At 42.4% G+C, this 12,557-nt stretch overlaps 1 protein-coding gene across 6 annotated transcripts in view; it reads right to left on the bottom strand.

Annotated features, from left to right (window-relative positions):
- phkb (phosphorylase kinase, beta) overlaps positions 1–12,557 on the bottom strand; it is a 76,308-nt gene that overhangs the window by 27,430 nt on the left and 36,321 nt on the right. For all 6 annotated transcript variants that reach the window (XM_010897768.3, XM_010897767.3, XM_020053381.2 and 3 more), the window contains 6 exons: positions 10,905–11,000; positions 10,221–10,418; positions 7,515–7,572; positions 7,290–7,367; positions 6,402–6,560; positions 5,937–6,031 (listed from right to left, as the gene is read on the bottom strand). In XM_010897768.3, the coding sequence (XP_010896070.1) occupies positions 5,937–6,031; positions 6,402–6,560; positions 7,290–7,367; positions 7,515–7,572; positions 10,221–10,418; positions 10,905–11,000 (684 nt within the window). The remainder of the gene's footprint in view (positions 1–5,936; positions 6,032–6,401; positions 6,561–7,289; positions 7,368–7,514; positions 7,573–10,220; positions 10,419–10,904; positions 11,001–12,557) is intronic.

Below are 12,557 nucleotides of genomic sequence, written 5' to 3'. Positions count from 1 at the left end.
GTAATGTTTCTAAAGAATAAAGTATTTCTAGTAAAGTGCTGGCCAATTTCCAAACAAATGTGACTTGAGTCTAAGCCAAAATATTACAGATCAGACATTTTCAGCTGCACCTGAAACCCCAGTGAAACACTTCCTAGAGCCCTGATTGAACACCTGCCAGAGCGGCTGCAGAAATAAAACACTTTACCTGCCAATGCAAAATATAGCCATAACATTTGTTATTCTCATTAGAACAAGATAACTATGATGTTATGACAAGATACTATTTCATAAGATAATCCATGCACATCATTTTATGAAAGAAATATGTCTATAACTATATAATATATATTTATAACAAGGTAAACATAGTGGCAGAAATATTTACATTTGTATTGTACTTTACCTAGCTGTAGATGAACTTAGCGAACATCGGTAATGGGTGTTTAAAGGGAAAATTAAGCATGCATTACACATCCTATTGGCCCAAGGACTACTCCCTGGGTTAAGAACCATTCATGAGTAATATTCTAAACATTTCTTTTAAAACAAACAAAGTTCTTTACATCACATGTATTCTTTCTTCTGCTATGGATCTGGGAAACCTTTCCCTCGAGATGATGACCAAAAAAAAATAACAGGACACATGGAGCCCAAATAAATGACAGTTTTCGACTACAAAATATGACAAAAAAGCTTTGAAAGTTGGACAACTACGTTCTGGCTTACAATAAGGACTGTAAACCAAATTTCCTGACAACGCATTCAGTAGTCACACTAAAATCGACAACTTAAAATGCTTTCCATGTTGCTGCTTGGGCTCTCCCTTTCTCTCTGAAGCGGTTTGTTTGTGCTTCGTACTGTGATGGCCAATTGAAGCCCTCTCACCGCCAGACCTTATCACAGATGTGTGGGTGAGTGACAGCACCCGGGATGCGTTGTGCTTTGAAAATGTTCCATTAACCTTGTCCTGTGGCTCACAAAATCACTCTGTTAAAGAGAGAGCTGTAATGGGGACAAGAGCTATAAGAAATTGGCTGCTACAGAGCAAAATTACAGTGCAGATATCCAGGGCTGTTTATACTGTAGGTTTTCTTGGGTCTGTGTTTCAAAGTTTATTATCAATTGTATTTCTGTGTGAACATGTTTTCTATTCTCTTAGGGCCTTAAAACCTTTCAACTTTTCCATTTAGGAAGATTTTTGGCTTATGGGTAGGGTAAAAGTTAAAACTCAGGTTAGTATAAGAATTAGGTTTTGTTGTTTGTCATTAGTTTTAGTAGTTAGTTTAGGACAAATGTTAGGCTTTTGGAGTCAGTAAAAGTTAGGTTTTGGTTTAGGCTAAGGGAAAACGCAATGAATAGTGCTAGGGGACTAAGTGTGTGAGTGTGTGTGTATATATGTAAAAAAATTGCGACAACAAATGCTTGGATGCCTCCAAAATGCCTATGGCAACTCTAAAGGAGTTCCAGTCTTCCACGGCTGAGCTGGAAGACACTGTGCATACCACAACAATAGCCTGGGTGCTTCACCAAAGTGGGAGAGTGAAAAAGAGCATAAAATCTTGGCTGGTGAATGCCAGAAGGCATATGGGAGACTCTGAGAGCAAGTGGAAGAAGATTCTATGGTGCGAGTGCATCATCCCTCCTGTGAAGCATGGTAGTGCCAGTACCATGCTGTGGAACCAAAGTTGAACTATACATTTGCCAAGTGCGATGTCAGGCAAAAACAAGGTATCACTCATCACCTGGTTAATATCATCCTACACTAAAGCATGGTGGAAGGAGCATCATGCCATGGGGAAGCTTCTAAGCAGCAAGGACTGGGAGACTGGTGAGGATTGAGGGAAGGATGAATGAAGCTAAATAAATAGAGGTCCTTGAATAAAATTTGATCCAGAGCACAAAAGACTTCAGACTGGGGTGGAAATTCATCTTTCAGTACAACAACAGCCCAAAGCACACAGCAAAACAACACTGGAGTGGCTTAGGTACAAGACTATGAATGTCCTTAAGTTGCCCAGCCAAAGCCCAGACCTTAATCCAATTGAGAATATGAGGAAAGAGTTGAAAATTGCTGTTCAAAACTCCTAATAAAATCCATTTAGATTTCATGCTGTAACACAATAAAATGTGGAAAATTCCCAAGGGGGTGGATACTTTTCAAAGGCACTGTAGACTCACTTGTTGCTGAGATGAAAAAAGGTCTGCCGGATGATATGATGCTGTTCTGTTTTTTTTTTTTACATTAAATATATGTATTTTACATTGTGCTTTTCAAGTACAATCTTAAAGGCAACTAAAAAAATAATTAACAATGCCAATGAAGGGATCTGGCATTTCATGGGAGACTTTCTTCCACAGCATCAGGTGATAGGCAGTTTAGAAAGATATTTGTGTGTTCTGTTTTTACTTTGTGTGTGGACCCCAGGAAGAGGAGCTGCTTCCTTGGCAGTGGCTAATGGGCATCTGAATAACAGACTACTAAACACTACTGTCTCCTATCTGGCTTTTGTTCTGGGTTTATTTGGAGAGCGTTTTCTGAAACTCCCTGGGGTATGTTTGATCTGACTCAACCTCTGAGCCACACAAACGCATAGCTTCTCATGTGGAACAAACCACAGACAACTAGCATTCACTTCACATTCTCCCATTGGCTCCTAAATACTAAACATCCTTGATGCCCATGTAGATCTGTGCCTAACACTAACTGGGGCTGAGATTCTGTATACCATTACCAAATGTGGTCTAAAGACAGCCAAACAAACAGGGAGTTTATTCTTTAAAACACAAATGGCAGTAACATAAATAACATGCGATTAATTAATCACAATCTCGTGAAGTATCCAGATGTGCTCAGGGGAAATAATCCAAATTCATTATCACCTTAAAGCATATCACACATTTAATGCATAACCACGCCTGCTGAATAGTTCAATATAAATTTGACCCGTGCAGTGTGAATGCCCATTATTTAGTTTCAAGTTCCGTTATTTCTGTTCAAAGTTCCGGGATCGAGCTGCCCTTGGGTGTCTTCCATTCCGGTGTTTCTTCCAACATTTTAGCAGGTCTGGTCAAATATATCGGCGGCGATGGATCTTACATTGAGTGTGCCTGTAAGTGCGCTGCAGACACGACGACACTAAAAGTATCTCGGAGGAACGGCAGCACGAATCAACCATAAATTCCATGTGAAAGCACAGCACACCCACACACAATGGCACAGCCTGAAGACTGAGGGGTGTGGGGTGTGGTGGTGGGGGGGTCGGGGCTAGTGATGTAAAGGCAATGAGACAGCTGCTCCGCGCGTTGGTCTACATTATGCAATCCCCTCCCATCGTGTTCTCCCCCCCAAAGAAGAAAAAATGCAGACCAGAGCCCCGTACCGTCGTGGTGAAAGGCTTTCGAAAGTACCACGGCTTCAGAACGAGCTGCTTAGCTGAGCCTTCGCGTCATGAATAAAACAACAGCTCGTTTCGCCGCTAAGGTGAGAGAGACTGTAGAGTAGATGCGAGCAAGAGGAAAGATAAACTGAAGCTAAATTATGTAGACTCAGGATCTCTCTCACCTACTCATTGATTTCTACCCCACATTTGAGAATTGTGGCCCCCACATTTTAACGCAGATTTGGAATACCACATGTTGTAACAAAACGACATTTGAATCAATTGAAATCAGAATACTGCGGATTTGTGTATTCTGTGGATGCAGAGGGTGTGCCCCAGCCTACAGCAGGGCCCTAACAACAAGTTTAACATTGCATACAGGCAGGCCAGCCTGGTCGCAGAGGACTACGCAGGTTATTTTACGTACATTTTTGACAGACAAATTACTAAGATATATTACGTTAGGTAAAGTAGAGTATGAATCCCCCCCAAAAAAGGGACACCATGTTTCAAACTGGGGACCTTCCATTTGGTAGACGGGTGCCCTACCCACTGCTCCAAACAGGAACCCTCTGTTAGAGGAGGGGAGTGGTGGTGTTACAACATCAATATGTTACAAGTGATTTTCTTTCTAACTCTAACCCAAACCTGAACCCCAGTGCTGTGATACCTAACCGTATCCCAAACCCTAACCTGAACCCCAGTGCTGTGATACCTAACCGTATCCCAAACCCTAACCTGAACCCCAATGCTGTGATACCTAACCTTATCCCAAAACCTAACCTTAACCCCAGTGCTGTGATACCTAACCGTATCCCAAACCCTAACCTGAACCCCAATGCTGTGATACCTAACTGTATCCCAAACCCTAACCTGAACCCCAATGCTGTGATACCTAACCGTATCCCAAACCCTAACCTGAACCCCAATGCTGTGATACCTAACTTTATCCCAAACCCTAACCTGAACCCCAATGCTGTGATACCTAACCTTATCCCAAACCCTGACCTGAACCCCATGCTGTGATACCTAACCCTAACCAAACCTTAACCTAACCTTGTTCCGTTTTCTAACCTTACCTTTTCTAATCTAACTGTAACTTAAAATGCATTTATTACATATTTTAGCGACCTTGGTAAGGCCGTTATTTGTTCTTTGATATCCATATAGTCTGTGTGGAGCAATGAGTAGGGCTTCTGCCTTTAGATTCAAACGTTGCTGGTTCAGAACATGGCTTGTTTGTTTTGTGCAAATTCATAAGAAATGATACGTTTTCGTACCATTCGTAAAATATAATACGTTTGTCTGGTGTTCGTATTGTATTATACGTTTTAATAGCGTTTGTAAGATATGTTACGTTTTAGCCAATTCGTTATGTAGTATATACGTTTTGGTTGTGCACTGTAATATAACCTAAATTAATGTAACATATCATACGATTTACGTGAAATAGTCTACTTAGTCCCCTGAGACCACGTTGGGCAGGGAGTAAGTACAGACAGATGGTCAAATTAAGCAGTCAAGCCAAAGTAGGCCAATTTCACCCTTCTACAAAGATATAGTCCCAACAAAAATCTTGCATTGCTAGCTAAGCCAGATGGTCATCCGTTCGTTTTAATTTGCACAGTTAACGTTCAAACCAACTGGTTGTTCAGTCAAGTCGCTACAGCATAGGGCTGGGCAGGTGGCCAGGAACTGCTGTTGACAGTGATAGGCCTGTCCGTTGTCCTGGATATAAGACATCATCTGGCACATCAAGTAGGAAGATTCACACAACAGGTTACACTTTCAACCTACCTGCCAGAGCATTTTACAGGGGAATTATTGTAATCATAACACTTCTGATTTCGATCATTCGGCAGAAGATGCTAGGCAAGCTCTTCATCCTTGCTCAGCTAGCTACTGTTAGCTGGCCACACAGCCATGGCAATCAATTTAAAGTTCAATCTGAAGCAATGAGGAACATTAACCAGCTGCATTTTCTTTTGTTTAACCGGTTTCTACATCCGTCAAATATGTGCTGAAGCATTACTATCAGAAAAGCTGTCCATCTCACCCTGACAAGATCATATGTAAGTTGGTACCGTGGAAATCAATGTTCAAAATATAAACAACAATTCGTTTTCAGCAATGTTCCTACAAAGACCAGCTGTTGCACACCAAGTTTCAGGCTATAAGTAAGGTAAAATAATACAGATGCGCTTTTTACAGTGTAGATCAAGTTCATGAATTGCCCTCATAATTTTTTGATGCAACTGTTAACAGGCATAGGTTTCTCTGACGCGGCCAATAGAACATGGCATGGAACGCAGCCCATAATACTTATAAACAGGCTGGTTCGAAACAAGAATGCTAATTGGCTGAAAGTTGTGATATAAGACCGCAAACCACTGATTATTGCTTTTTTGAACCAATTACCGACACACATATAACAGCTGATGTGTCATACCATTGACAGAGTGTTGGATTGTTTCAGCCAATCATCATCCAGGACTCACACTTCTTGGTTTATAAAGCAAACTACAGTGAAATATGGCTATTTTTACAGTGGTCACATGGGAATGAAAGTCCAACCTGATTGGAGTATCTCATGACGACATTCCTCTGTTCCTGGCGGGGTACATAGCGTTTGATCGGGTCGATGTCTTGGGGGCTGATGAGCTCGTCCACTAGGAGAGAGAGATTGCATAGTATAGTTGTGACCACATCATATAATATATTTGAAATATTACCTGTAATAAAATGACCCCCTTTAAAACCAGCCCCAGCGTTATTGTTAAACCCTTGGGGTTGATTGCAAATAAATCCAATCGGGGACATGGTAAATAACAAATTGACCCACAAAAAAACAAGCATTCGCAAAGACCCGATCACTGTATTTTGGTTAACAACATCTGGAAAGTTTCAAGACCAGTTCTAATGGTGGGATATTAATATTAAATGTTTTTTTCACCATTTCAGGATGTACCACCAAAAGAGAAAGAACACTAGTGCAAAAGGGAACAGGGAGTTGTATCTGCGTTTGAGATAGAGACTGACCCAGCAGCCTGGCAATGTTGAAGAGGGCTTGACCCCACAGGAACAGCATGCCATCTTGGCCTGAGTTGGAAGGGAAACGCTTCTGGCTGCCATGCTTCTTCTGCTCCGCCTCCACAAAGTCTGCAGGGACGTGGTAGTACTTAGGGATGACAGCGTGACCTGTGACCCCAGCACAAAAGACATGAGATACTCGTTTACTTATTGGGCTGGGTGACTGAAAACATGTTGAACAGAGAGCACTTAATGGCGTTTCCCAGGCAAATACTTCCAAAGGTGTTCCTGCACATTATGTGCATGCTGCTCTGGAGAATGATGTGGGAGTTATCTTTTCAAAGGTATATATATCTTAACAGACACATATAAGGAAATGTCACATTCCCAAGATAGAATGAACAATACGTGCTCGGCATAACAAATGCTAAGCCACCACAAAGTCAAAGGAGATGACTAGTCTGCTCAGACTGTCTGCAGCCAACTATTCCTAAAGCAGCATGCATCCGTCTAAGACTATCGACTCCCTAGTCTCTCTTTTACTTTTTCTTGGTTTTTACTCGGCAAGATAACAAAGCCTTGTGTGAAATCCGATACGCACCAAGCTAACTCCTTGAAAAATGAGAACAGCTTCCATGCACTTGAATGAAATGCGTGTGTGGAAATCGCACTCAACATGTGGTCAATTAGTATGTATGGGACATGCTAATAGCTGGAGCGTGAAAATAACAATAATTATTAGGAACGAAAATGTACGTTTCTCAAAGACTGATGCCAGCTCAATTGTGTTTCTGCCAGGAAATATTACAGTGAGTGAGTGTGTAAGAGGATTAATTTGATTGCACAGTCATAAAAATTGTGTGTGTGTGTGTACATGAAAGTAGGATGTAAACTGACCATCAAATGACTGAAAAATGATAGGAGTTAACAGGTCTTGGTATTCTTTCACTTGGGCCTCGTTCCCCCTGAAGACCCCTGAAAATCAAACACAGGTTGAGTTGATGAGAATAATTAGGAATGAGTCAGATTAGGGTTATTCAAGTCCTATGAAGCCCAACACTCACACTACATCCGAGACCATAAACATCACAGCCACTGTAATGTTTACGATGTAAGCCTTACCATCAATCATCATGAAGATGAAAAAAATGGGAAACTCGCATTCGATTCCATCAAAAAGCTGAAAGAGAAAAGAACACTTGATTTGTAAATCGGAAAGAGAAACAAACTTGGCACTCATATCTTGCTTCATGTCTGAATGATTGCATATTGAATACAAGCAAAATGTTCAGACACCAAATATCCTTTAAATCAGCTTTTTGGAATAAATGAAGCAAGTAGCAAGTGATGAGCAGTCACAAAACAAACTTAAAACACCTCTGATGACTGGTGCTTGTCAACCCCCCCCCCCCCACCCAATTCTAACAGATGCAAACAATTACTTTGCAGATGATATTGGAGTCCCAGCCATCCAGAAACTCCATTACAGGGGCTCAGACAAACCCCGCCCTGTCCGCCCCCCCCCGTCCGCCTTGTCCATAAATCATTTGGATAGAATAAAAAAATAAGCCAAATATTGAGATGTTTGTAAAGCGAGGCTTCAACTTAGTTATTTTCCTCATTCCAAAAAGAACTCCTACAACCAAGGAGATGGAAGCCCCTTTTTGGAAGACATTTTGATGAATAGCATTGACGAACCCAAGACAATAAAAAATTACATTTTGCGTGCAAACTTTATGGATCAATTACCCAAGACACACAGATGAAGCAGTCATCCTTTGGTCTGTTTCATATCTAACGTCCTTGGTTGAAAATACTTTTACTAGTTCTCAGAAAGTCACCCAAGGAACTTTCCGGAGATCACGGCAGCGCTTCATTTCGTGGCATCCAGACTACCGTGGTGCACGTCCCTGCCTTCTAAGAGGAGCATAATGTCAACCATCCTGAAATGTAATTAAGACTTTGTTATCGCTGTCTCCCATCTCTCCAGACAATCTCCATGCCAATAGGAGATAAGAGGGAGATTACAACGTAATGAAATAAAGGCTGTAAATTGGAGTGGTCACACATCTTTTCCCAGCCTGCGGTTTGGCAGTTATAGCAGAGATAACAGGGACTGTTTCAGCCATCAGTCCAGCAAATCAAAAGAAATATAATTGAACATATGATTCCCCTAGCCAACTCTATTCTTGTATATTGTTATCGTCTCCATCAAAAGCCATGTTGACAGTTATTTGTCATTGCTCAAGAGTTAGGCACAGAAACGCACACACTCGTTGTTTTGTATGTACAGTATGTACACTAGGTGTAGATGTGTGTGTGTTGGCCTAGATTTTAGGTAATGACAAATAACTTTCTGTAGGCTTTGATATTATTTTGCAGATGTTACTATCCGGTTGGACTGTTCATTATTAGTATATTTTCCTAATCCCCTTGATGAAATGTTTTATTTTCATTTATTTTATAGATGTTAAAGGTAAAATCTACCATTGGGGCTAGAATTAGGTTTATGGTTAGCAGTTAGGGTTTGGGATTAAGCTTAGGGAATATAAGATGTCCAATGAAAATAGTGTGTTATGTGTGCTGCTGGTTTTACTATGCATGTAGGCACCATTTTCAGAAAAAATGCTATTTCTGGTTCACGTGTTGGGTTTATGTAAAGAAATTCCAGGAATCGTTACATTGGGGTTCATTTCAGGTTTAGGCATTGGGGGTTGAAGTTTAGGTAAAACTCAGGCGTAAAGGTTATGTTACTGAGGTAAGGTTTAGGGTAAGCATTAGGAAAAGTAGGGGATCATTTTTCTGGTCCCCACAAGGCCAGAAAAAGCAACACTCGTCTCTTTGTGTGCCTTTGCGTGTGTGTCGGGACAGATAAGGTATACAACGGTGGCAAGTGATGATATTTAATAAAACGCTGTCGGGGTGGAGAGCGCAGTCACTGAGGCCTACTGCAGTAAACACCAGTTATCCCAAGAGCTTTCTGCCTCAGTTAATCCACAGTTTGTACAACTCCAGATCATATGGCAGGATGCACTCCTCCACTGGTAAAAGGTACAGACTTTTAGAACATTTTACAAATTGTGTTTTCAAATGGAATAAACCTAGTGTCCATTCCATCCCATCTGAACCAGTATATGGTAACTGTAACACATAATGTACAACATCAATCATGATCTCACGCACACAGTTGTGACTACTAGCTAATTGAGTGGGCAGAAGGAAGAGTTAAAACGTGACCTCTATAATGTTACGTAATACTACTCCTTGAATTACTGAAATGGATGAGATACAACCTGATTAATCATGTTAGGTGTCACATCTGGTCTTCATTCACTGAAAGGGCTAACAGGAACCCGTTCACCCAATGGCGCTGGTTTGTATTGAATACTGGGAGGGGGGGGGGTAAGGATCAATGGATTGCTGGATTTTCACCCTTACATTGGGTTACATTGACCTGTCTGTATTATCGGGGGGGGGGGGGGGGGGGGGTCTAGTTTAAATCATTAAATGTTTATTCCCATATTTGGATCTCAATGCGCCCTGAGTTAAGACTCCTCCCTGAAGACTTCCCTCTGTTGAAACCAGGCCTGTTCATTCTGGGAGGTCAGTGCTGCGGCTAATGCAACGATTTGCTCAATGTAAAGTAGCAGCCCTGCTCAAAATTCACACTCTGCAGGCACAGGAGCTTATCCTGGAGTTTTCCCCTCGCTGGGATTAACCAAACATGACAGGCAAAAATAAAAACAGCAAATAACGTGAACTGACGTTAAAACAATTTGGAAGAAATTATTTGCTAATCATCCCGGTCTGTCAAACCGAACCACAGACCTTCATCTCAGCCGGTTTGTAGTGTCTCCTGTTCTTGTCCTCGTTGGCTGTCCTGTAGCCGTCGCGCAGGAAGCGCTTGAAGCCGTACTTCCCCTTCAGCTTGCGCACCACCTTGTCCAGAGTCTGACTGTAGAGGGCGTCATCATCCACGGCGAACGCCGGGTAGCTGATGCAGGGCAGGAGGGCAGCATCCGTGTTCTGTATAGGGGTTCAAACGCGCTCTAAAATGTGTAGCTAACATTTAAACACATACACCTGCTTTTGATCATTTCCTAAGTAAGCTCTCTCTGCCCCCACGCGCCAGCTGTGTCTTCAGTTAGGCCAGGGAACCCACTCACTTTGCTAATGGACACTTTCCAACATTAAAGAGGCCGGCATTTAATAACATATTAGTCCGACTCATCTATAATTAAGATGCTCAATGTTTTACTTGCATGAGCTTGGCCTTCTACCCCTCATTCCAACCTCATCTCTCCCCATCAGCCCTAGTTGTAGAAGGAGGTACTGAAATTTCTTCAATCACCCTTAATTTAACTCATTAATTTACAGGAGGTCCTTTCATCCTGGTTGCTCTAACTGAAGAAACAGAGTATTCTGGTCTTTACTGGTGAACTGGGAGAGTGGACTGGTCGCGGATATATAATACTGGCTTCAAAGACTAGTATTTGGTTTTACTGTACTTACATGGGATCTGGATTCTCGAGGGAGGAGAGAGGACAATGTCTGCCTGTTCCTGTTGTGGGCGTCCAGGTCCACAAAGATTATAGACCAAGAGCAACCCTGTGGAACAACAGAAATGGGAAGTCATATTCCCTGGTGGTGGTTAAGCTGACAAAGCCCTTACAAATGTCTCAACACGGATAGAAATTGTACCGCTTTCGTTTGGTCACCGTTTAAATTCAACAGCCTTTACGCTCACACGTTTAGACGTAACGCTCGGCGGAACGCTGACTTTTACAGCCAATCCGAATGAGAAACATGAAACATCTAAACAGGACATTATTCCCTCTTCGAGGGCCGTTTGTTTCCAGCCGTGCCTTTGAACTGTACCACTAGTGAGCCGTGACTCTGCGGGGCTTCGTGGCAGCTACTGGCTGTTCCCAGTGTGGCATGACATGGGCCTGTCACACTGCAGCTGTCACCGCCACTTCCACTTGCTCCCTGAAAATAAGCCTTAATATGCAGGAAACGACATCAAATGTCACACAACCATGCACGCTCACGCAAACACACACGCGCGCGCAACACACGCACTGCACTTCAAATTCTCTTCCGAGCACATTCCCTGCAAAACGGTTTTGTTTATTCTCCTGTGAATCAGGCTTAGAGGATGAAGTGCCTGGACCCTCGTCATCATGAGATGAGGTGAAACACTTTTACGGCTCAAACCGGCGAAAGTTGTGCCACACTCAGAGCTTCTAACATCTCACCTGGGCCTCTCCAAAGCAAAACCATCTTCAAAAGCAGCGGAATTGTTTTATTACACAAACATTGTTGGTGTATTTTTGGGTAAGAAGCAAAAATATTGCTTTGTATTATATTATGCTTTGAGCACAGTGTGGGAGCACTCCAGCCATGAAGGGCCATACAATCACCTCAATAGCCCATCACCTTGTTAGACTAAGGCTAACTCCACCCACAGGTTGCCCACCTACTCCCAAGCCCTTCGGAGGGCCTAAGTGCTTTTTTTGTTACTATACGATTTCTGGATAAATAAACCTTGCACATTTCATTCGGTTCCCTCCACCAGTTTCTTCACTTTTACCTCAACAATATTCACATCGCAGTTAAACACATACAGTGCAAGAGGTTTCTGCACAATGCCGTATGTATTCGATTTGCAAAGGATCAGATTTACCACCAACAGTGCTGCAGAAGGGATTTACATTCTGCAGGGTTTGATGTGGAACGTAAGTGATTGGGACAGCAACACGCTCTCCACTGTGGCCAATGCTTCTGAGTAGCATACCTTTAGTCGGCAGCTACTCTGGGACATGAAATGCATTTGTGATTTCTTATGCTTTATCGATAAGAGGCGTGCGTTGCAGGTCAGTGGAAAAACATCCCTGTCCAGGAAATCAGTTTTCACAGAAAAAATAAAAAAAAGCTCCCTTACACTACTCCTGACTTTGCTGTGAAGCAGCCAGTCACATCATAAGCGGACAACCCACACCTAAAAGTTAGGTCGGGTTAGTGAACAGGCCGTGGCCTGTTCTCAGTTCATTAATAAGTTATGGGTTGACTCGCAGCCACACTTTCCCCACCATAGGGGATGCAGTGGCCCCAGACACATCATCCACTGCAGCACCACCGCCAGCTAACAGGAAGCAACCCCCA

The sequence above is a fragment of the Esox lucius genome, chromosome 2 (assembly GCF_011004845.1).
Source record: "Esox lucius isolate fEsoLuc1 chromosome 2, fEsoLuc1.pri, whole genome shotgun sequence".
NCBI classification, from domain to species: Eukaryota; Metazoa; Chordata; class Actinopteri; order Esociformes; family Esocidae; genus Esox; species Esox lucius.
Note: the sequence above shows the minus strand (reverse complement) of the source record. Positions and strands in the feature narration are given on the sequence as shown.